Genomic DNA, 26,278 nt, shown 5'->3' with positions numbered 1-26,278 from the left:
AAGTCAAGGTCTTTGTTGACGCTTTGTCTGAGCTTTTTCAACTCTGAACACGCACTTGGGAATGCAGTCAGCTCCTGCCTGAGCCATAGGGCAGGACAGCCCGCGTGGGGAGAGACAAGGGAGGGGAGGGGACCGAATTGGTATGTCACTGGGAGGATGCTGTTGCCTGCCGGTCAGATGGTGATCACTGTCACGCCTGCTTCTGCAAATGCTCAGAACCCTAGGCAGCTTCTTGGCTTCTTTCTGTCCTTTGGACACAGTCCCCACTGCTGTATTTTGGCCTGTCCACAATTTACACTGTCAAAATCCTGTTTCTCCCAGAAACTCACCATGGTGCTAGATTTGTGCAGTATTTCCAGCAGCTGGTGTTTGGGGCTCAAACCCCAAGTGCTTTGGTCTGGGCCCCAGTGGAGCACCGACCCTGGGAAAGGGCCCTTCCCGACGCACCCAGAGATGTGGGGAAGGCGTGCACCTTAGCCACTGCCTTCCCCAAGGGCTCTCCTTCCCTCACTGCCTGCAGAGCCACTGGACCCTAAATGCCCACCGGCTAAGTTTTATTTCCAGCCCTGCAAGGTAACAAGTTCACACACACACTCACGTGTACGTGCGCGCGCGCGCGCGCACACACACACACACACACACACACACACATCAAATTTCTATTCCCATCAAATCTCTGCATCCCAAAATGACCTACATGTTGGCAAAGGCTTTTTATTTGTCAGAAGTTATTATCCAATGGAAGTTTCCTCTCTCCATGACACACACATTATCGCAAATGCAGGTTGTGCTGTTTCCCTCCATCTCACCAATCCCCCCGCCACCCCGTCCTGAACCCTCTGCCTCCCAACTCCCCAGGCTCCTGAACACCAAGGAGAATGTCTGAGCCAGCAAGTAATTGGTCCGAAAGGAGGCCCCTTGGGGACAAAAAGGACATTTTGAGGGAGCCCACTTAAATTTTGGATGGTGCTGTCCTTCCCCCTAAGGCTCAGTGCTGGAAAGCCCCCAACTATACCAGAGCCCAACCCCCACTCCCTCCATTCCCCCCTCCACACCCCCACCCCACTCCAGGCTCCTGCCAAGCCCCACCTCTCTCCAGGGGCAGTTGGGCCTGGGGGTGGGCCAAGTGGGCCCCCCCCCCCCAGCTCCTGAAGGAGCTTCCATGTGTATCTCATTTGAACCCTACACTGACCTGGGGAAGAGGCAGGGCAGGTGGCTCAGAGGTTAAGGCCCCAGGGTAGGCAAGTCAGGGAGCACTTCTTTTTCACTTCTCCATCATTACCTTGAAGGCTGGAGGGTCTAGGCAAGTTGGTCTGGATGGGCCTGGAAATACAGAAACCCAAATAACACCCACACCGGCACTGGGATTTCAGGGAAATGAGGGAACTTATCTGTCTTAAAACATTTTCTACAAAAACGTGTTCCATGATGCCACTGGTCCAGTTCATTCACGAGGAGACTGAGACCCTCAGAGGGGAAGTGATTCCCTCGTGACAAAGCAAGGGTAAGGCCCACATGCAGAAAAGCCACTCTGAGGGTTTATGGAGATGAGACTCACCCCATTCAGCATCTCCCCTCCCCCCAGGACATTTTGCCCATCTCCCCACCACCCATCAGGGCTCTAGAAGGCCCTTCTGTCCCACCTCTTCCCATACCCCTTCTGCCTGCAGCCCTTCACCTGGGCCTTCCCCACCTTAGAATTCAAGTCTCAGACTCCCCTCTCCTCCCACCTTCCCACTTCCCACTGTCCCCTGCCTCTCCCTGGTCCTCTTCTCTGAGCTCCCTGGTGAGCGTTAGCTCATTGGACGGACTGACTCACCCCAGGGAGGACTGAGCTAGTGGGCTAGCAAGTTTCTCATCCAAGCTGACTAGGTGCATTTTAAGTTGCAAAAGTGACTCCTCGGGGCCAGGTCTTGGTTCAAGAAGTGCTTCGAGAGCTGGGCAGTGGCAGGTCCGGAGTCTCTACATAGAAGGGGCTTCGGTTCTTGCTTGGAAGCTGCATTTGCAGAGCAAGCACACGTTTTATTTGGACTACGGTTTTATCTACGTTGATAAATATTTGGGATAAGGGAGGAACCGCTGCCCTGACAACTGCTCTCCCTGCCGTTGAGTGTTTCATGAAGATCTAGTCACTTGCCTTTATGTTCACTGCAGCTCATGGCTGTCCTCTTAAGTCGGGGCCGGAAGGGAACTCGGCATTTTGAAGTGTAGCCTCATCAGTGCGGACGAGGGCCCCATCGCCCTCCTCGTTAAGGGCAGTATGTCTCTGTGCGTGCATCCTAAGATCCAATTAACCTTTTGGCTTCTGTTTGTTTGTTTGCTGCCACATTGTATTTTAAGTTTTCGGTCGATTCAGTGGCAGAATATCTCCCACTTGGGCTGCTAAGTCATGTATCTCTCATACTGTTTGTGTGGTGTTTTATCTATCAGTGTCCTAAGTGTAGAAGTTTCTATATATTCCTTATCATGGATAGTTTTAGAACAAACCAAAGACCGACTCTAATCATGATACTTCTCACTCCTGACTCTGGGAAAGTGTCTTCCTGACCTCCTAGTTGTGAATCTGGTCTGTGAATCTGGCATTCATTCCCAGCCCGAACGTTAGACGTAGTCTTGCCTTTCAGAAACCAGTGCTTCCAAGTAGTATGCCGTGGGGCTTCCTGAGGACCAGACAATGCACGAGATGTCAAATTAGTTAACTTCGCACATGGAGCAGTGGCTAATCTGAAAATAATTAATCACCATCTCCTGGGAGAATGTGTGTGTGTGTGTGTCTGTGTTTGGTAAGGGGAGCCTGGGAAGGGAAGGGAGGGGAGAGGAAAAGAGCATTAGAGGAAATCATTTTCATTGCATGCTGAACAGAAATAGCTGGAAAACACTAAGGTCTGTGGTCTGTAGGCAGGAGGAGTGTATCCGTTTGCTGGGGTCGCTGTAACCAAGTATTGCAGGCTGAGCGGCCTAAACTACATGGATCGTTGTTTTGTTTTGTTTTGTTTTTAATCTCCACGTCTGGGAATAAGGTGCCTGACAGGACCGGTTCCTTCCAAGGGCTGTGAGGGACGGATGTGTCCCAGGGCTCTCCTCGGCTTGCGGATGCTGTCTTCTCCCTGTGTCTTCACATCTTGCCTTTGCAAGATCTCGGGGTCCAAATATCCCCTTTTTATAAGTCATATTGGATTAGGACCCAGCTTAATGACCTCATTTTAATGTGATTAGCTCTACAAAGACCCTATCGCCAAACAAGGTCCCATTCCGAGGCACTGGGGGACTCCGTGAACCTGGGGCAGACACCATTCAGCCATAACCAGGGGTCCACAATGAGGCGTACTAGGAATGTCACCGACGCAGCAGGGAGCTCCTGCGAAGTAAGATCCATCCTGTGGAAATCACACCTGAGACTTGGTCTTTCTGCTCTCAGTCTGCGCTGACATTGGCCCCTCCCCCACCGGCCCTTTACCTAGTCGACACCCCTCCGCAGGTATTTTTTCTTAAAGATTTTATTTATTTATTTGACAGAGAGAGAGGGAGAAAGCACAAGCATCGGGCTCCCTGCTCAGAGGGGAGCCTGCTTCTCCCTCTCCCTCTGCCGGCTGCTCCCCTGCAGGGATTTTAGTCCCTATGAAAGCCCTCCTCCTCAGGTGGGGGACAAAACCCACTGCCTCCCAAATTGTTGTGGGCAATGTGTCAAATCCAGTAGTTTCTTGATAGGTGTTCCTCCTCTCCACCTCTCGGATCCCCACACCTCCTTAACCCAAGAGTACAGGAAGGAGTTCCTTTTCATTCTACGTATGATCTTTTTCTCCACCGTCCCTCATGGTGACTGTGAGGGGGAGGCGGGGTGGCCTAATGACGGGCAAGCAGCAGGACCACGTTCACCCCAGCCCGCCTGTCTCCCCCATAGGAGGGGGCTGGGCACCCAGGGCTCCTAGGGCCTGCCTCCAGCTGACACCTGCCCTCCTGTTGCAGAAGAGATGCAGGGAGACTGAAAAAAAAAAAAAGTGACTGTGAAAGCCACTTCATCTGGGCGTTGAACAGAAGTCACTGGCAAAGGACCCTGCCATTCTCCCAAGGGGGCTTGCCCAGTTTATTTTCAGATATGGGTATTTGTCTCCAGGTTTTCAGTGTGCAGCTAACCGTCCATCAGCTGCTTCCCAAAGTTGCTCCGGCTCCTGAGAATAAAATCACAATTAAATCAGAGAGATACATACTGTCTTAAATCTCCTTTTCTTGGAGATGAAAAAAAGTTTTCCTTTCGGTCTGTGCTTTCAGGAGCAGTAGGCAAAGGACTTGGAAATTAAAAAGAACACCCTCTCCTGGGTTTGCAAAGCTTGTCCTTCCTCTAGGCGGGTGTGGGCCTCCCTTGCGTAAGTTCTGCTGTTCATCTTGCCTTGTGGTGGGACTTAGGAACTGAGGCCAAGATAAGGCTGCCCTGGCGAGCTCGGGCTAACGCAGAGTTGGGTGATGAAATCGTGATTTTCTCTGGAGTTGGAAACCTGTGCACAGTGGGTCCCATTCAGTGAGAAGTGACTTCGGTGACACCTGTTTGGAAAGCGTGGCTCTCTGGGAGCAACTGCCGGCCTCGGAGGCAACAACACAAAAGAGGGGCCCGTCCCTTGCACTCTGAAGGGAGCAGCAGAATCTTCTGTGGTTACTCCCTTGCCTCCGATGAAAGAAGAAATTAAAATCTGTTATGAAGGGGAACTGATGGACATTTCTCGGGAGCAGCTCTCTGTGTGCCCGGCGCTGTGCTGGGAGCTTTTGCCGGCATACGCAGCTACATTTTAGAAATAAATTGCTGTTCTTTGAAATAAAGTTAATTCCTGGATTTTAAAGAAAGTTGGGGAAATAATCAAGCCTAAGAAGGAGATAAAATGACCCATCATTCCTGATCTATTCTGTTTCATCCCTTGGTAGCTGGAATGAAAGGGAGAGACCAGCCAGTTCAGAAAGACCAGGGGCGCCGCGTTCTGCCTCTGTGTAAGGAGTGGGAAGAGGCGGGACATTCTGTGGCACAGGAATGTGATGAGGGAAAAGACCCAAACTCTGCAAGGGGGACCACACCTTTTGGGCCGTCAGTTACAGCCCAGGAAGGGGAGTCCGGCATCACTATGTATGTGTTCCAGAAAACATCAGTCCCCCAGGGCTGCATGTTCAGAAATAGCATTCAATAGCAGCAGGAGAGGCTGGAGACATGAAACCCCAAATGGAAGCCTTGCCACTGTCCCACCGGCGACACCAGTCAGGCTTGTCCAGGGCCCGGCCCCACAGCAGCCCGACAAGACTCCAGGGTGACACGCGCATTGGCTCAGGGGCTTCCTCGGCCAAAGAGGCGGGAATCACCTGAAGGCAGTGGTGTCACTGCACCGTCTTCTTCTGCACGGCCCCCTGCAGGACTGTACCCCTTCTTCCTGAGGCTCATGAAACATCCCAGAGGGGCTACCGCCCTAAAAGGTGAGCCAAAGGAAGGACCTGCCTGTCTGGTTTCCCAGTGAGTGTTCAAATATATTTGGAACAAGGAATGATTGACCTCCTGTTTCTCCTTTAGGACTGCTTTGCCTGATTTCGCCCCTATGGAAGGGAGGGTCCCCCACACTGTAATTTGTCTCAGTCTCCTCCCTCAGGGGTGACTCTTGCACTCACTGGAGCAGTTCAGGGCATCAGACATGAAGAATGGTGTAATCAAAGAAAATGCCCTGGGAAGGGAAAATGACACAATTGGGTGCAATGGGGCTGTGATCTGGGGAAATGAAGAGCCAGCCCCTCGGGACAGGTCGGGGTGGTGTGGGGGGATACAGATGAAACCACAACACAAAATCACAGTCACTGAGCTGAGGAGAGGTGGGCAGGACCAGCCCCCAAAGGCCAGGGTGGTACCATGGCCAACTTCCATGAGATGTTTAGCGCCAAGAAGTGGTGTCCCCTCGGGTTCTTCTGAGCATGAGCAACAGATGGTCCTGAGCTAAGCAGACAGGCTCTGGTTCTTGCTTCACATCCTTGGAATAGAAAAAGGGAGCAAAAAATATGCACAATTTATAATACGTATGTGTGCCTGGACTGGCAATGTCAGGGCCATTTCCTGGAGGAGGGGCTTTTGAGCAGGGCCTGGAAGCACGACTGGCGTCCAGGGGGCTTGCAGGGAGTGGATGAAGCATGGTGTGAGCCAGGAGAGAGTGCTGGGAGTTGTTTGCTGATGGGTGTGTCCAGAAACAATAAGCATTCTGGGAGCTGGTGCTGGAAAGGTCACTGGACACTACATACTAGAGGACCCTGAACTCCCCAGTAGGAAACCAGCATTTATTCTGTAGCAGGAGGGAGGCAAAACAGGTTTTTGAGGAGGGGGATAATTTGCATAAATTATTTCAAGCCCTAAAATTTGCTCGAGTTACCATTTCAGTTGTTCAGTTTGGAGAAGGGCAGAGTGCTGAGGTAGAGTCAGAAAGGAAGTGAGCCAGAAAGAACGAGTGGTTTCAGAGTCCAGGATGTCCTTGGGGTCAGAGGGATGGGTCTTAGGTTCCTTGCTTCTTTCCAGGAAGAAAAAAATTGTAGCAATGTTCCAGGACACCGGATGGACTGGTTTTTCTTTGGAAACAAAGATATTGTTAGGCTCTCTCAAGCAGTGAAGGGAAGGTGATATACATGTTAAAACTAGAATTTTCCAACTTAGTATGAAAAGATGCATATTCAAACTTAGAGCATTTTATCCTGCTTACCTAATTATTTGGGCTGTGTTGTCATGTGAGCCAGTTCTCCCTTGGTAGGCCAGGTTGAAGAATGTGGCAAGATAAAATTTGAGATGGAAATAAAAAAGGATATTTGTTTTTCCATGTATAGAATGTGGTGTTGGCATTAATTAATGGGCTACTGTGACCCACTTAAGAGGCCCTTAGAAGTAACCTCTCAGCCACCCACCTAATTGGTCCCAGGTAGACCAGAAACTGAAGCGTTTAAAATGTCATGGAAGCAATTACTTCAAGTTATAGACAGATGTTTTCACTGTCCTCAGTCCTGACATCTTCCCCCAAGCAGACTACCACAATTCCTTGGTTTGACTGTGAAGCCGTTCAAGAGGAACAGAGAGCAGTGGAATGTGGGGAAATTCAACCACTTCCCCTCCAGGAGGACAAAATTCTAACCCGGTTTGGAAACAATGCAGAATACTGATTTTCCAAACATTTATTCAGGAGTAAGGGTCACTGTATGTATTAGTCTTCTATTGCTGCTGTAACAAATTACCCCAAGTTTAATGGTTTAACACAAGATAAATTTGGTATTGCACAGTTCTGATTATCGGAAGTCTGAAATGGGTGTCTCTGGGCGAAAATCAAGATTTTGGCGGGACTGCACACCTTTGGAAGGCTCTAGGGGACAATCTGTTTCCTTGCTTTTTCTAGCTTCTAGAGGTCACTGTATTCCTTACCTTGTAGTCACTCCCTTCATCTTTAAGGTCAGCAGAGTCTCATCTCTCTGACATTTTTTCTATGGTCACACCTCTCTCTAAGTGACTATAGCTGGGAAGAGTCCTCATCTTTCAAGGACACGTGTCATTAGACTGGGCCCACCTTCATAACCCAGGAAAATCATGCACCCATTTCAAGGTCCTTAACTTGAATCACACCTGCAAAGTCTCTTTTGCCATAAAGTAACAGATTCATAGGTTTCCAGCAAGTAGGATGTGGACAACTTTTGAGGGGATCATTTCTTCTGCCTTCCACACTGTGTACTAAACTTTCAAGCTTAGAATGTGGCCCCATCTTCTGCCTTTTCTTCCACTCTGCTAAAGCCTTAGGTGAACTGGGTTCTGCTCGGGAGCTGCCCTGGCAGCTGGTATAGGGATCCAGAGAGCCAGATCTGGGGCAAGACTGCCTAGGTTCGGTACCAGTAATCTCATTATTCAACAGCCTTATTTGGCCTTGGACAAGTTCCTTGCCCTAAGTATCAGTGTGTTTCTCTATAAAGGGAGGAGAATAAGAAGCAGATGGCACATAAATTTGGGCAATTTGAGATTATAATAGAGATTTTAGGTCCTCTCACATTGCTAGAATGTTTTATTGATCAGTGGCCATTTTCCTCATTTGCATTGTAGCTGGCCTTCTGCAGTCTGAGATTCCTTATTCCATTGCTCACCCAAAGGACCTGCTCCACTCATATTTCCAAGCAAGCAATAGATTCTTATACAAGAGACACTATGCCTTCTAAAGCTTTGCTGTTCCAGCCAAGCTGAGGGGAAAGTCATTTGCCTTAAAATATCATCAACAAGCCATTTGTTCACTGACCTAGAACGTCGTTCTTGTCTGTCTATCTCTTCAATTAAGTGGGGGGGAATGTTTTCCATAAAAGTAATTTATGAAGCACTACATATAGTAATATTAAGACCATAAAACTGAGCCTCCAGGAGACAAAACAAGTAACACTACTTTACCCTTCTACCCTGGCATTGCCCCTGGGTGACGTCAGGCATGGTACACTGGGGAGCTGCTCTAAGCTTACCTGATTCTTGGGTCCCAATGGAGCAATTCTTTGAACATTGTTGCTAAGGTTCATGGAATCTCAAGATTTCTGTTTATTTAATCCATTTCCAAAGCAGAATGATCTTTAAAAATGTAAATACCAAGTCCACTTTAAAGTGCAGCTATCATCACCCCTAAGACCCTAATATATTAAGCATCCCATTTATTCTGGACTCCAAGATAAAGTTCTTTAAGAATATAATACTCATGAGGGTGCCTGGGTGGCTCAGTCATTAAGTGTCCGACTCTTGATTTCAGCTCAAGTCATGATCTCAGGGTCCTGAGATCAAGTCCCACATCAGGCTCTGCGCTGGGCATGAAAGCTGCTTAAGATTGTCTTTCTCCCTCTCCCTCTGCCCCTCCCCCATACCCTCTCTCTCTAAAAAAAAAAAAAAATAGTACTCATGATATGTAAGCAATTTCAATGTCCATCAAGAGGTGAATGGATAAAGATGAGATCTATATCTATATATATCTGTATATATCACAATGGAATATTACTCAGCCATAAAAACAGAATGAAATCTTGCCATCTGCAACAACATGGGTAGACCTTGAGGCTATTGTGAAGTGAAATAAGACAGAGAAAGACATATGACTTCACTTATATGTGTAAAACAAAGCCAATGAACAAACAAGACAAATGGAAACAAACTCATTGATACAGAGAACAAACTGGAGGTTGCCAGAGGGGAGGGAGGGAGGGGAATGAGCAAAATAGATGAAGGGAATTAAGAGGTACAATCTTCCAGTTAAAAAATAAATAAAACAAGGGGATATAGTGTACAGCATAGGGAATATAGTCAATAATATTTTAACAACTTGGTCAGGTGACAGATGGTAGCTAGGCTTACACTGGTGACCATTTTGTAATGTATATAAATATTGAATCACTATGTTGTACACCTGAAACTAGTGTAATATTGTATGTCGATTATTCTTCAATTAAAAAAGAATATAGCACTCATGTCATTCATTCAATTATTCATCAATAAATATTTACTGGTCACCTAATATTAAGATTAATAAAATGATGAGAAAAATAATCTAATGGGAAATGCAAGTATAAGTTAAAGTAATAATTGATATAGAGAAAAGATAGAGGGTCCTATTAGAGCTTATAACGGAATAAACACTGAGAACCACAGACAGATTTTAAGCAGGGGAATTAAATGATGAATTTTTTCCTTCAAGGGTATCATACAGGTTGTCGATCAGAAAGGAATCAGGCCTGCCCAACCATCTTTTCTGACTGTTCTTTCCTATAGGATGTAGTAATGTTATTTGGTTAACACAACCCCATTTCCAGTCCCCTCTTCCCAAGCTTCCACGTGGTATGGAGGTTGATAAGCAGACTACCCTTTGCCCAGCCCCCTTTCCCACGTGAGCCTGCTCTGGCCAATGCGACTAGAGCGGCGATCTGTTGGCATCTTCTGGGAAGGCATGTGCTTTCTGGATAAAAGGAACAAGTATGAGTGTACCAACACTCGCCCTTCCTCCCGCCTTCTTCGTACTGTTTCATGTAGGTGTGATGCCTAGAGCTGGGGCAGCTGTCTGGCAAGCGTGAGGGAAAGGCCACGACGGTGATTCACATAGAACTGTCTAACTGCAGTAATGCTATCAGTCACCCAGGTACACATGGCTTGTTATGTAGGAAAAATAACCCCCCATGTTTAGAGGTTGATTTTTTTTTTCTTTTCTTTTTTTTTCTTACTTTCTATCAAAAGCATTTCAGACTGATACAATGATTCAAAAGTAAGTTTAACTGAAAACAAATGAACAAGCATTTCAATCATTGTCATAGCTGGCACAAGGACTCTCAGAATTCCCCTCCTGCCTTTGAAATCATCGTCTTTTGAATGGAATGGTGAAAAAGAGAGGGGGGGTTCCCCTTGTGATGACCCCTGAAAGCAGTGTTCCTTAGTGTTTCACTGTCAAGCTTCTTTAGAGCCCTTACTTGGCTCTGCTGCCACGTCCTCAACTTTGAGCCTCAATGCCTGAGTCTTTCTGAAATGTATTAGTCCGTGATGAAAGGAAACAGACTGTCTTTTACCCACTTCTGTAAGAGTAGAAACTAAAACTATGCCTGGCACTTCATAGGCGCTCAATAAATGTCCACTAACCCAGTAAGTGAAGATGAGTACATTTATAAGTTGAGAATAGCAGTGTGCTATGTTTTTAAAACTAGAAATGAGAAATAGCCTGATCTTACGGAACACATATGGGACAGAGCATGCTCAGTGAGGCGTACACATTTTGGATTAAGAAATATGATTATCATTTGCCAACTCTGATTCCTGCCTCTGGGCTGATAAGATGTGTCCAAAGAGTCATTTTCACTCATTCACAGACACCAAAACAGAAGGGGTCTTTAATGAAATGCAGGAGCTGGGGTGACAGGCATTAGTAGCGAGAAATAGGCAATTGATTGCAAAGTCAAGATGAAACGCTTCAATAAAAAAGACCTTCATGCCTGAGGCATACTTTTCTCCCTAATGTGGGGGTGGATATATATATATTTTTTAATAATGGCAATATAGTTTGCCTATTCTTGAAGTTTTTTCATCTTCCACTGAGGAAAAATTGGACAAGCTAAATAAATTAGTTCACTGGATAATTAATTTACGCAAACAAAACTAATATTGGCCCTTTGTCATTTCTGTTAGGAGTGCCATCTGTATCCGCAGAGATGAGTAGGCATGGACTGGTCAATAAGGAACAGTGTCAGGGCCTCTTTGGATCATGTCTCTGTCTGGCTTCTAAGGCCATTCGTCCAAAATGATTTCTGAAAACATCCGAACCCCTCGGTCCTGCTCAACACACCACCTTGCACCTCGGCCCAGGGAAGGGTTCTGCGTGGAGCCACCTGGCAGATGGGCAGTGTGGAGAATGAGACCCAAAGAACTGATTGCCTGTCCTGTCCTTTCCTTGCAGACACGGCTTTGCATTAGTCAAGTCAGAGAAGCCTCTCATGTTCTAGAACTAGAAATCTTAGTTTAGCGACAGGCCTCTCACTCTAGAGATGAGGGCAGTAAAGTCTGGGGAGGTGAATTCACTTGTCCAGGGTCGACACAGCAAATCAGGGAAGCTGAGACTAGCATTTCTCCTGGGCCTCAGACCAGTGTTCTTCCTGCGGTCCTGCTGCGGCCTCACTTTGTGGAGAGAGGGTTGCTTCTCCTCGCTCCTCTCTTACACCCCACAGCTATATCAATGAATTCGGTCTACTGTCCCATGACATTCCTCAGTTCAGAGGAAACCCACCCTATGGTGTAATGGTTTCCATTTTTTCTGCTGTTTGGAAGAATGTGCTACCTGCATGTCAGTGCTGAGTTTTGAGCTCCTTTGTAGGAAGGTGTCCTGGTTGTTGGAAGCAGGCAGAACCTTCTGAGCTGGCCAAGGAGGTTTTCTGCATCACTCACTGTCAAATAAGGGCCACCTCCTATTGACTGGCCCAGGGAAACTTAGGTCCAACATTCTCCCTAACAACACAGAGCTTCATATTAGAGGGTGTCGGGGAATTGATGTTGCTCTTCTCCAGAAACAAAAGGCGTCAGAAGTTGGATGGGACTGAATAGCCAAGAAAATATAAGTAGAGACCTTCCCATCTCCCCAGCCCCCACCCAGGAGCTATGACCTACCAGTAGAAGATAAATCTCGCCAAGTCTCCAGGACAAAGGGAGAAAAAACACAGAGCAGCTAGGCATCAGTAGTCATCGGACCAAAATAAATCCTGAGATGGTTGATTATCTGATTATTTGGATCGATTTCTCGGTTTCCCTCTCCACCCCCGTAGGACTGAGCTGAACTTCCGCTTCAGTGCAAACGGTATTAAGTGCCTTATATCTGCAGAGCACGTCAGCGGACACTGGTTGAAAATAAGGTGAATCTTGTGTTTGGTGGAGCCTGGGCGTTAGAGTCAGGAAGACCTGGACAAGAATTTGGGCTTTGCCTTTTATGAGCCATTTGTCCGTGGATAAATCTAACCTTTCGCAGCCTAAATGTCAATATCTTCACTAAGTAACTTTTAAGACTGAGAAATAAATTAGATCAATTATTTAAAACAATACTAAGGACAGCATTGATTATAGGTAAGTGTTCTGAAAATGTTTGCCATTATAATTTATATAAGCCCCTAGGAGCCCACGTTGGATTTTTTGGTAGGTCTGGACTCTTAGCATTTCACCAGAAACCATGACCAAAAAAAAATCCAGAAGTAGTATTAGCTGATGTCGCAGAGGACCATGCTCCAGAATCGAACTCGGCTATCACAAATTTTCCTAACATGACAACAGAATGGGCTGCAGAAGAGTATAGGTCCTAAGAATTTTTAAGTGAATGGTGGGTGATATAATTGCAATTTCTGTATTCTTAAAAAGCATTGGATTTTAGGATGCCCCACCTCTAGGACTAATTGATTCTTATTACTAAGAATTTGTGTGGCTTCAGCAATTTCTAATAGGTGCATTTATTTTAGAGCCCTGTTGTATCAGTAAGCTATAACCACAGTTTTTCTGCATAGCAAACCACCCAAACTCAGGGGCATACAATAATAAGCTCCTGAGTGTGCAGGTCAACTGAGGTTTGACCTATCTAGCTGCAGGTTGGGCCCCTTCTGCTCCAGATGTCTCTCACCCTCCTTGGAACAACAACTATCTGATACAGGAGGGCAAGAGAAGGGGGTGAGCATGACCATGCAGGTACATTGAAAGCCTCTGCTCGCGTCATGGTCAGTACCCTCCCATTACCCAGGCAGGTCACAAGGCCACGCCCAAAAGTCAAGGGGCAGACTCTCTGCCCACCGTGAGGCCAGGGCATGGAATTGGGTAAATATTAATACTATGGAGGAGTCAAGAGCTGGGGACCAATGAACATTCTTCAACACCTCTGGCGTTGTAAACTATTGCTGCAATGTAATTCCCTTTCTGGTAAGGGGGTTGTCCTTCTGATCTGGCTATAACCTCTGATTAATAAAATACCTCTTGGCACATTGTGACCCCACATGAGAAAATAGGTCTTCCTTAATAAATATGTCCTTATAAGATTCAGTGGTGTGATGAAATGACTACACAGATCATGGAAGGAAAGAACTGTGGAACATTCCTCTGCACAGCCAGTCCTTAAATCCAGCCCACATCAGCAGAGACTGGAAATTATTATCATCTAATGGCAAGTCAGGAGTCTAACAGAATTGAAATTGGCTTCCCTCCAATTCCCAGTGGTTTTTAGTCCATTCTATAAAAAGCATCAATGTAATTGATATATGTGGTTTCAGATAGCACACCAGATCAAAAGTATAGATTACTTTGAATATATGACCATTTTTTCTAGGAATAACTCTCCTTGACTATCAGAAAGGAATACTTGCGCTACTCCGAATCATTGGGTTAAGTTTAGGGGCAGTAGGCAGGCCACTAGCTGAGACAACTAACATGAATGTGGATGAAAAGTCTTCTTATCCTGTCTTTTAACGGAATGCAGGTCTTTGGAGAATAACCTTTATTCTTAGCATGATATATTCATCCACTCCCTAAAGGGCCAGGAACTTAAGATTCTTTCTCATTATCACTACTTCTCAGGAAAACCTAGAAATAACCAGAGGAAAGTGGTCTTCCTGCTTGGCTGCTTCTCTGGGAATCTTATTGAGTGGTAGGACAGCCCAGCGGTTAGAAACCTGAGCTCTGAGGTCTGTGACTGTGTTTAAACTCAACTGGGTAACTGTGTGACTATGAGAAGGTTATTTAACTTCTGTGGTGGTCATTGGTGCTGCTCACAGATGGTCAGTTCCCCTTTCCTCCTGGCATCCAGAAGACTGGACCCCCAGCTCCTTTGTGGTTGGGTGGTGCCATGTAACTAGTTCTGGCTAAAGAATTGTGAGCAAAGGTGTTATGTATAACTTCTTGGCTATAACATTTAATAATCAATGCAAGATTCTCCAGAATTCTCCATTGTTCCTCTAGCACAATGATGAGCAACATTCAAGATGGTGGCTGTTCCCAGAGTAACTGCAATGAGCAGAGTCCCCCCTGGTATGACTTGGAGCATGAGAGAGAAATAAACTTGGTTGTACTCAGCCATTGTGATTTTGAGGGTTATTTGTTAGAATAACTTGACCTGATCTATCCTGGTCTGATATCTGAAAAATGAGGATAACAATGGAATCTAGCTCATGAAGTAATCACGAAGATTAAATAGGGTAATATGTGTATATACTATAATAATACCTAGCACATAGTAAATTCTTAATATATTTTAGCTATTGTATCTTATTATTAAGTTATTCTTTCTCCTAACCTAGTCTCTCTCGAGTTATTCATATCTATCAAACAGGTTGCCATGCGACTTTGAGAAATTCAACTTCAAATTGCAATACTAATATGTTAGACTAGATGGGCTAGAGTTTTAAATCTCTAGACTTAAAGGTTTGTGCATCTTTTATGGAAGTACTCGGAGGATCATCCTGGTGTTTCACAGATATTCTGTTGCTTAGGGGGACAAGATGTGTGATAAAACCAAACATCATCTTCTCCCCTTTTCCAGTTGCTCCCTACACCCAACTCCCCAAACAACAAGATCTATGTCCTTTTCACAGATTGTTCTATATCCTATTCTGAAGCTTTCTGCCCAGGACGTTACATCTGGCTTGTAAATTCTGAGCTACACATTGGTTTCCCAATTTATGCACCCACGTCTTTAGTAGTCCATCTTCTCTCTTAGTTCTGTGTTCACCATATATACAAAATGTCTTGTTTTATTAATAAAATCTCACTGGCTTCAAGCCACAGCCCACCATGGTCTTTCTTTTAGCAGTGTGGTCTTCTTTAGTTCAAAAGGAGAAGATTCTGTCCTTGTTCCACTTTAATCCTGGCGTAAGGTGACCACCCGCACATCACCACAACCAACCACTGAAATCTGTCTTCCAATTTCTCTGGATCAGAACTTTCCATGTCTTAATTTACAGTATTTATTTTTCTCCTGTGTGACTCTGCCTGGATCCTGCACTGGTCCCAAAGGCCAGATGGTTCCTATTGTTCAGTCTAGATATAAACCAAATTTGGGGAAAAAGAGGAATTTCATTGCATACATGTTGAATTACAAGTTGGATTTCATTAGGAATCCTAATATTTCTCCCTCCTTATCTTCTTGATCTAGGAGTCTGTTCTTATAGACTATGTTTTATGCTCTTGTTTATAACCTCATGGCCTCCCCATCCACCCCCAGTGCTTGGTTTATTGCAGATCCTGCTGCTATGTTTATTGGCTCTCTAGTTAGAGGCTTTTTTTTATATCTATTGTTCATACATGTTCATTTTGGCTATTAATAAACTATTACTTTATGGAAGGAAGTGACACGTCTTTATCCTCTTTCAGATTGAAGACATCATTACAAAGATGCAAGATGACAAGACAGGTGGTGTGCCCATCAGAACAGTCAAGAGCTTTCTCTCCAAAATTCCCAGTGTTGTCACAGGTAAACATTCTCCTTACAACTGTTGGTGGCAAGAGGAAAAGGCTGCTGAAGAGTTGTATAGCCTTGATTGTGCCTTGGGGGTGTATCTAAGACTTTGTGAAGAGTAAAGATGATACATTCAATGTGCTTCTTAAACAAAGTCGAGTTCTGTTCATGGTTTCCGGAAGCTACCCTTTGCCAGTGATTCAGAATTGTCTTACTGTGACCAGCCCTTCTATATGCAGGTTGAGGTTTCTGGAAAGAAACAAGCTCATTAATGAACTGGATAGCCCATCAGCATTTGGCCTATGAGATGTACACAAGCACAGATATATTAAAGAAAGAATTTTAGTTTTAAAACAAGCTTTAAGAAAGTCTTATGTTCAGGGGCACCTGGGTGGCGCAGTCGTTAAAGCGTCTGCCTTCGGCTCAGGGCGTGAACCCGGCGTGCCGGGATCGAGTCCCACATCGGGCTCCTCCGCTGGGAGCCTGCTTCTTCCTCTCCCACTTCCCCTGCTGTGTTCCCTCTCTCGCTGGCTGTCTCTCTGTCACATAAATAAATAAATAAAATCTTTAAAAAAAAAAAAAAAAAAAAGAAAGTCTTATGTTCAAGTTCTACAAAATGCTTTCAAGTTTTTAACTCACTGTACTTGAACTCTTGAAAGAAGTGGTTTTAGAATATTTTTCTGCATTACTTTGAGGATTTTATGTGTTTCATATGCTCAGACATTTTTTAAAAAATTAATTATGGGGCGCCTGGGTGGCACAGCGGTTAAGCGTCTGCCTCCGGCTCAGGGCGTGATCCCGGCGTTCTGGGATCGAGCCCCACATCAGGCTCCTCCACTATGAGCCTGCTTCTTCCTCTCCCACTCCCCCTGCTTGTGTTCCCTCTCTCGCTGGCTGTCTCTATCTCTGTCGAATACATAAATAAAATCTTTAAAAAAAATTAAAAAATTAATTATGAAGTGTATCAAACACATAGGCATAGTTTCAGATATAATACTAAAACAAACCACCCATGCCCACTGCCCTGCTTCCTAAATAACACGTCATCAGTATCTTAGAGCCCGTTGTGAGCCTAATGGATATCATCTGCCTCTCTTTCCCCCACAAGTAACCACTATCTACTTTTATCCTAATCAGTATGTTGCTTTTTGTCATGAGTTTACCACATAGGCATGTGTCCCTTATATCTAAACAAATAATGAAATGAAGATAAAATTTAGGTAGTTCTGTCATTATCAAAATATAGCCATTTGCTTTCCAAATTATAGGTAATAAAAATAAAAATAAAAAAAGATAAAATAAAAAATACTGACAATACCAAGTGCTGGTGATTCTATGGAGCAACTGGAACTCTCATACTCTGCTGGTGGGAAGGTAAAAATGCAGCTACTCTGGAACGTTTCATATAACGTTAGACAAATGCTTACCATATAACCCAGAAATCCCACCCCTTGGTATTTACCCAAGAGACATGAAACTGTGCATTCAGACAAAAACTTGTGAGTATTTATAACAACTTTATTTATAATCTCAAATCCTGTACGCAACCCCAGTGCCCTTCAGTGGGTGAATGAATAAACGAACTGTGGTAGACGCATACTCATCAATCAAAAGGAGTGAACTACTGATACGAGTACCAACTTAGAGGAACCTCAAAGTTATTTTTCTGAGTGAAAGAAGCCAGTTTCAAAAGATTGCATGCTATGTGATTCCATTTATATGACATTCTAAGCAAACCCAATACTATAGTGATGGAGAACTGATCGGTGTTTGCCAAAGATTGAGAGCTGGGGGGGCGTATGACTATAAAGGGATCACACGGAGGAATTTTATAAGGTTACAGTGGAACTATTCTGTATCCTGATTGTGGTGGTGGTGGTGACATTAATCTACACGTAGGGCAAAATTCATAGAAAAGCACACACACACACACACACACACACACACACATACACACACAAAAGAGTCAATATTAGTATGTCACATTAAAAAATAAATACATTCAACTGAGTATCCTAACTCATTATTTAGACTGTCACTGTTTGAACTCAGATACCAAATAGATCTGGATAATGAAGGATGATTGTATTGTTAGTATGCTCTAATTTTGAAATTTATATAAATGGAATTATAATATTGGCTATGCTATATTTTTCTTACATTTCTGGATGTTGCTTGCTAAAATGTTGTTTAGGATTTTTAAATCTATTTTCGTGGGAAGATTAGTTTGTTGTTTCTCGTACTTATCCTCCTTGCTGGTTTGGGTATCAAATTTATGCAAGACTTCTAAGGTGAATCGTGGAGTATATTTCTTTTGTTGATATTGTGTTGTTCTCTGAAAAATGTTTTTCTCTTTAATCTAGATTCTAGGTATTTCGTTTCAATTGTTATATTTTTTTTAATTCTAGAAGGTCCATCTGGTCTTTTTCCAGTATACTTGGTCATCCATTCAACACATATTTATTGGGTGTTTACTATTTTCTAAACATTGCTGGGCAGTGGGGATTCAGAAATGAATGAAACAAATCAAAATTTCTGTTCATGGAATTTTAGATTCTAATGGAGGAGACAACAAAATAAACAAGGAAAAATTGCATAATTTGTGGTAGTGATAAAAGCCAAAGAGAAAAATAAAGTGTGAAAGGGGGATAGTAGTGTTGCAACTTTGGAATGGGTGGCCAAAAAATTCTCTGAGAAGGTCATTTGAGTAAAGATGGAAGGGAGATAAAAGATTGAGTCATGTGGATATTGAGGGAAAGAGCATTCCAGAAAGCAAGTGCTAAGTCTCCAAGGCAGGCGTGTTCTGGCGAACAAAAGTCAGCAAAAGAAACAGAAGGAGCTGCTGGAGATGAAGAGGAAAATCAGGAGAACATGGTTTCTTGGAAGCCAAATTCTCTAGAAAGGGTTTCAAGGAAGAATGGAGTAATTTACTGTGTCAAAAGCTGCTGATAATCAAGTGGAATAAGCACTGAGCATCAGCCATTGAACTTAGCAACAATTGAACTCAGCTGCTGACCTTGATAAGTGCACATTTCATGTAGCATTTGGGAAAAGGAATGGCAAAATCCTTATTGGAGTGGGTTCAAGTCAGAATGGGAGGAGAGTGATTCGAGGTAGTGAGTATAATTAATCTTTGAAGGAATTTTCCTTAAAAGGAAGAAATGCAGTAGAATCTAGAGGGGTATATGGAGTCAGGACATGTAGGTTTCTAAGTAATATGAAAGTGACAATATGCTTGTATGATGATGGCAATGACTCACTAGGGAGGGGGAAATGCTGCAGGAGGAAAAATTTAAGAAGTGGTATCAATGAGTAGGTAAGAGATCGAATCTAATGCATATGAGTTGGGTGGTTCTAGCTAGAAACATGTACAGTTGATTCATAGGAAGAGGAGTAGAGGCACAGCAGATGCACACCATTGCAAATAAGCATGGTGGGGTGGTAGGAACTTGTAAGGGTCTCCTAATTGTTTATGTTTTCTTAGTAATATGGAATGGAAAGAAGGTGGAAATGTTAGGCTTGAGAAGAGATTAGAAGCTGTGAAATAGTCATCTAGGGGTGTAAAGAGGTTGTCTGGACTAAGGAAATAGAGTTTGACTGTGAGGTAGCATTAAGGACCCTCTTGAGATTATTAATATTTATGAATTTAAAGAGAAGCAATTCTTTCTCCAGCCACATTTAGCTCTCTGGATTTGGACATGTATCAGGTAGAGAGCCGGACTTAATTAAGGCTATAGCAAGTTTGAGAGCATAATAAATCAAGAGAGAGGCGAGAGAGTAACTGAAATGATTGACCATTAAATTTTAACTGAGTAAGGATGGAAGTAAAACATGAGATGGGTGAGAAATCGTGAAGAGTAGTGATGACCATAAACTTTACCATCTGGTGGAAAAGAAGTTTTGGAGTTGGAGGCCAAAGTAAGAGCTAGAAATGTAGGGAGTGGTGATTGGATCGTGGAATATTTGAAATTGGGATTATGGAGGGATTGCAATGTATTGGTGGTCACAAGATATGAGGTATGACCATGGGAATAAATGACTGAGATAGGATGGAGGGCAAGACCATTAGAAGAGAGGAGCTAAGGGGTCATGATTTGGGAAGACTGAGCTATGTGGATGTTGAAATCACTACTGGGGGATAGTTAGAGAGGGTGATTTTGAGTCTGTGGTTAAAATCTTCGGGGAATGAGAGACAGAGGCCTAGGCATCAGTAGGTGACTTTCACAACAAGAGGTATAGGTGCTTTAATCTGATGTTATGAAAGTCAGAGCTAATTGTTTTTGGGAGAAGAGGCAGGGAATGAAGACAGTCTAAAAGAAGACATGAGGATCTAGGGTGTCACTTCAAACCTATGGTGTGTAAGGCATGGGAGGGAGAATAGGCATCGCCTCAGAGAGCTGCAGGAAACCATTGAGGAAGAACTAGAAGATGAAGGGAATATTAACTGAAAAGGATGAGGATATGAACAATCTTACTTACGATTGAGCATGAGTTCCAGAAGGCAAGTGAAAGTATTTCAGGAAATGGTGTGTATAGAACCTGGGTAATAAATGTCCATGGCCGTTATGTACCGGTCACTTGAGTAGTCACAGGTGATGTAAAGATAAATAAAAACCTGATCCCTGCTTTTAAAAAACTGTTAATCTAATGACAGAAACAGGCACAGGTAGACCAATAATTATATGAGCTATGTGTTATGATAGAAAAAATGAACAAAGCCCAGAAAAAAGAATCCTGAGTATTTCTTGAGTAGATCTAGAACATTTCTCTGAGGTTGTGTATCAGTTTTCTATTGCTGCATACCCAGCCACCATAAATCATAACGATTTTTGATTTCTCGTGATCATGATTCCCTGAATTGGTAATCCAGGCAGTTCTTCTATTGGCCTTATCCCTGAGGCCCTAGTCATCTGATGGTTCAGTGGAGACTAGAGGTCTATGATGGCCCTACTCATTTGATTGGCAATGATGCTTAATCTTAGTTGGAGCTTCAGTTCTCCTCCGTGTCACCTTGTATCACCCAGCATGTTAGACTGGGCTTCCTCACAGCCTGATGATCTCAGAGTTCTAAGGGGGAAAGAGAGAAACCTGCAAGGCTTCTCAAGGCCTAACCTACAGAACTCATGCAGTGTTAAGTACATGCAGTCTGTTCTTCAAAGCAAATCCCAGGACCAGCCTAGATTGAAGAGGATGGAGAAACTAACTCTACCTTCTGATGTACGAATAGAATGTCACATTGACATGGGGAGACATGATTCTTTAGAGGCCATTATTACAATGATCTACCCACATGAAATAATTTTAGAACTGGATCCTAAACATAAGTTGAAAACTGGTGAAGGTCATTCCAGGCAGAGAAAATAGAATTTTCATGGGTCCAAATGCATGAAAAGTATGACAAGTTGCAGCAGAGGTGAGCTCGTTTATATGGTTATAATTTAAAAAAAAAAAAAAACACATGTATGTGTGTATGTATTTGAAAAGAGGAGCACATTGGCAGAACACCCAGAGGAATTAAAAGGCTATGAGTCTTAACCTTAATAACAGATTATAGGGGCACCTGGGTGGCTCAGTCAGTTAAGCAACTGCCTTCTGCTCAGGTCATGAACTTAGAGTCCTGGGATTGAGCCCTGCATCAGGCTCCCTGTTCAGTGAGGAGCCTGCTTCTCCCTCTCCCTCTGCTGCTCCTTCTGCTTGTGCTCCCTCATGCTCTCTCTGTCAAATAATAAACAAAATAAATAAAATCTTTTTAAAAATAACAGATTATACAGGAACTTGACTTACAGACTTTATCCCAAAGGTAATTGTTTTAAATAGGAGGGACATCATATCCATGTGTTAGAAGCACCCCAATGTTCATAGCAGCAATGTCCACAATAGCCAAACTGTGGAAGGAGCCGAGATGTCCTTCAACAGATGAATGAACAAAGAAGATGTGGTTTATATATGCAATGGAATATTACTCAGCCATCAGAAAGGATGAATACCTACCATTTACATTGACATGGATGGAACTGGAGGGTATGACGCTAAGTGAAACAAGTCAGTCAGAGAAAGACAATTATCATATGGTTTCACTCATATGTGGACTATAAGAAATAGTGCAGAGGATCATGGGGAAGGGAGCGAAAATTGAATGGGAAGTCATCAGAGAGGGAGACAAACCATGAGAGACTCTTGACTCTGGGAAACAAGATGAGGATTGCTGAAGGGGAGGTGGGTGGGGGACGGGGTAACAGGGTGATGCATATTAAGGAGGGCACATGCTGTGATGAGCACTGGGTGTTATACACAACTGATGAATCATTGAACACTAAATCTGAAACTAATGATGTACTATATGTTGTCTAATTGAATTTAAATTGTTTTAAAAAGTAGCAGGAAGAGACAGGGAGCGTGAAAACTGGTTAAGAAATCTTTAGATGAGGACGTCTAAGCAGGAAATAAGGAGTCATGGTATCAACAGGACCCACAGTTTTAGAGCGGTTCCTCATTTAATCTTCACAAAAATCCTGTAAGGTAAGACGTGTTCTTATCTCCATTGTACAGGTGAGGAACCCACTAATTCAAGAGCATAAGTTACTTTTCCAAGGTCACAGAGTTAGTCAATCCCAGGACCTCTGCCTCCAGTGCCCCCGCCCCGTGAAAGAATAGTGACTGTAAGATTTGGAGGGCAAGATAGAATAAAAGATAAAATAAAAGATAGGACTTGGTGACTAGCTGTGGGGCTAAGGGGGAGTCATTCAAAATAGGATCCCAGTTAACATAATGGATTGAATACGTTCATCTTTTTCTCTTTTGACACCCCACAAAAATGATAATAAGGGATTTTTTAAAGATGTAATCCCAAAGTTGGAGGCCAATACTATAACAATACAATGTAAAAAGTAAACATCCTTAGATTAAATATCCTTGAAAAGATAGTCCAATACAAAAGACAATCAACGCCTCACTCTCACGATGTGCAGATATGTAAGATACTCATGCAGAAATATTTCCCAACACAGGAGACAGTAACAACAAAATTTAGAGATCCAAAAAGCAAATGGACACATGGTAACTGGCACAGTTCTCAGGCAACCTAACCATCACTAGTCAGTGGAAAAGGTAAAAAACAACTCTATCTTATATGATAGTCCTCAAAAGGCTCAGATAGCAGCAGTTCTATCTAGTTAGAATGCATTTTGCCAACATTCTCACCATCTACTTAACCACCACTGCATGGACCGATCACTAACTCAGTGTCTACGGTTGAGTGCTGTCAGGTCCCACACTGCCAGCACAGCTCAGGCTGGAGTTGAGATTGCCCCTAACACCAATCAACAAAAGATAAATCTCATGCTCAACCTGTTCAAGGGAGGCAGCAAACATGACCTTCAGCCAGAACCTGCTGTGACACAGGGAAGAGTTAGCAATTGGAATACAGGAACCTCACTTGGCTATGCCAACAAGCACAGAAGGACTGAAGTCTGCACCAGTGGGTACTCAGCAGCCACAGACTGAAACAGAATTTAGCTGTAATGTTGCTGGATGGAGCCACAGTTGTAGCCAATCCCATGAGCATTATGTTTAAACCCATAGCCAGAATACTAGCACCAACCCAGCAGCCCCAAGCTCTTCACCTCCACCAACCTCCTCTAGAGAAAAATCTGGGGTGATATTTCAGGAAAACATTATACCTCTTCAATCTCCTAAAGTTGCTGATACGAGAGTAGAGAGCTAGAGCCAGAGAAAATCTAGATCGCTGAGACCTTCTGATACCACACCCTAGGTGGAAATCCATGAATATATGGCCATTCTGTTACTGTGCCAATGGAGATTGTGTGTACAGAATGGTCATCAGCCCACATTGAAGCCTTTTCTCCCACTCAGCACCTCCATCCATCTTTCTAACCTTTCGTGAAAAGGCCAATCACCCATTACAAACCAGCAGATACCCTGTCACACATTTTGGGAGTCTTGTCACCAACATTGGAGTTTCCCCTCCATGGACAACAGCTAGGAGTAGCTTTCTCTTTTCTGTATCAGGACTCCATTTCCTCAGTAAAGATTAAAAGATAAAGATTAAAAATAGTGGGTGAAATGAGGCTGGTGTGACCAACACAGTGTTTCTATTGCTTGTATTGGTGGGTAACAAACTGTCCATACCTACATGTGACAGACCACCTGAATAAAACAGAAAGTGACTTCCATGGTAAAAGGAGATGGAGACAGATAGCACAATGAGTGTCTTGTGGTGAAAGCTGAGAAGTATGAGATTCTTCCCAAAGATCGTATTGATGAGGGCCATGTAAGGTGTGTCCCAGGGCATCCAAGACACCATCGCTAAGATATGCTCTAGAAAGTTACTGATCACCACTTTTTCAGAAGCATGGTAAAAACCAAAGATGAGAATAACATTAATCTGAATGTATCCCTGCTGGAATGCCCATCTGTGTGCTGTCCAGCAACTACCCTGAGTTGAGAATCTTACCAATTTATCCAAATCATCCCAAATATAAAGAAGAAACAGCTGTTAGTGACCTACACCAAATAAATAAACTAATACGTGGGAATATGCAGATCTATATGTTTTTAATAGATCGAATGAGCGTGTCTGGGTCAGAGACTCCAAACTGAAGGTTCTAATGTGTAAGGAAAAGGTCCCATACAAAGAACACATTTTCAAAAAAAAAAAAAAATCAACATTGAAATAAAGAAAAATATATAGACCTAGTAAATAGACTGAAAAAAAAAAAAGAATTTGTGAGGAATAAGGGTATAGGTGACGGGAAGAGCTGAACATTGAAATAAAGAAAGCTTTCTAGAATTCACAGGTGACATTAAAAGGATCTATGACACCCAGTGACACAAAAAGATCATAGTTGAGTGGATGTAATTTCTTTCAGATGAGTCCCTTTGAAGCAGGCTTTATGGTACATTTGTTTATAAATTTACTAATGTTTTGGTGCCTATCAGTTGGAATTAATGACACAAGAGGTGGTAGGCATTTCTTGACCTTCCATCTCACAAATTAAATTTATCTTGTTAATTCATGCAAGACCCATAGAGAGCCTGGACAGAAAGTACATTTATGCTGAAAATAAAACCTTTTCCTATCATGTTATTCTGTCCTTTTTCTTCTGACCTTTAAATATCTGACCTAACCTTATTGGTCAGATCTTTATTAATAATAATTATTTAATAAAAATAAATATAATAATTTTTAAAATTTAATTCCAATACAGTTAACATACTGTGTTATATTAATTTCAGGTATACAACAGTGATTCAACAACTCTATGCATTAAGATAAGTGTACTCTTAATCCCCTTCATCTATTTCACCCATTCTCCTCCCTCCTCCCCCTGGTAATCATCTGTTTGTCCTCTACAGTTAAGAATCTGTTTTGGGGTTTGTCTCTTTTTTTTCCCTTGTTCATTTGTTTCTTAAATTCCACGTGTGAGTGAAATCATATGGGATTTGTCTTACTCTGACTTATTTTGCTTAGCATTATACTCTTTAGATCTGCATCCATGTCATTGCAAATGGCAAGGTTTCATTCTCTTTTATGGCTGAGTAACATTCCATTATGTATGTATGTATGCGTGTGTATACACACACATATATATTTATATACATACCACCTCTTCTTTACCCATTTATCTATCAATGAGCTACTTCTTTAATTTGGCTATTGTAAATAATGTTGCAATAAACATGGGACTGCATATATCCTTTTAAATTAGTGTTTTTGTATTCTTTGGGTAAATACCCAGTAGTGTGATTACTGGATCATATTTTAATTCTATTTTTAATTTTTTGAGGAACTTCCATGCTGTTTTCCACAGTGGCTGTACTAGTTTTCATTCCCACCAAGAGTGCAAGAGGGTTCTTTTTTCTCCACATCCTTGCCAGCATTGGTTGTTTCTCGTGTATTTTTATTTTAACCATCCTGACAAGAGTGAGGTGCTGTCTCATTGTGGTTTTAATTTGCATCTCGATGATTAATGATGTTAAGCATCTTTTCATGTGTCATGTCTTCTTTGGGGAAATGTCTGTTCACATCTTCTGCCTACTTTTAATTGGATTATTTGTTGTTTTGGTGTTGAGTCGTATCAGTTCTTGGTGTACTTTGGATATTAACCCTTTATTGGATATGTCATTTGCAAATATCTCCTCCCTTTCAGTAGGTTGTCTTTTAGTTTTGTTGATTTTTTTTCTGTGAAGAAGCTTTTTATTTTGATGTAGTCCCAATAGTTTATTTTTGCTTTTGTTTCCCTCACCTCAGGAGACCTATCTAGAAAAATGTTGTTATGGCTGATGTCAAAGACCTTACT

At 43.0% G+C, this 26,278-nt stretch overlaps 1 protein-coding gene across 1 annotated transcript in view; it reads left to right on the top strand.

The window, feature by feature from the left end:
- Positions 1-26,278, top strand: part of RGS6 (regulator of G protein signaling 6) — a 548,980-nt gene that overhangs the window by 356,030 nt on the left and 166,672 nt on the right. The window contains exon 3 of the mRNA XM_040641698.1: positions 15,875-15,974. Coding sequence (XP_040497632.1) covers positions 15,875-15,974 — 100 coding nt within the window. The remainder of the gene's footprint in view (positions 1-15,874; positions 15,975-26,278) is intronic.

This window comes from Ursus maritimus, unplaced genomic scaffold (genome assembly GCF_017311325.1).
Source record: "Ursus maritimus isolate PB19 unplaced genomic scaffold, ASM1731132v1 scaffold_25, whole genome shotgun sequence".
NCBI classification, from domain to species: Eukaryota; Metazoa; Chordata; class Mammalia; order Carnivora; family Ursidae; genus Ursus; species Ursus maritimus.
Note: the sequence above shows the minus strand (reverse complement) of the source record. Positions and strands in the feature narration are given on the sequence as shown.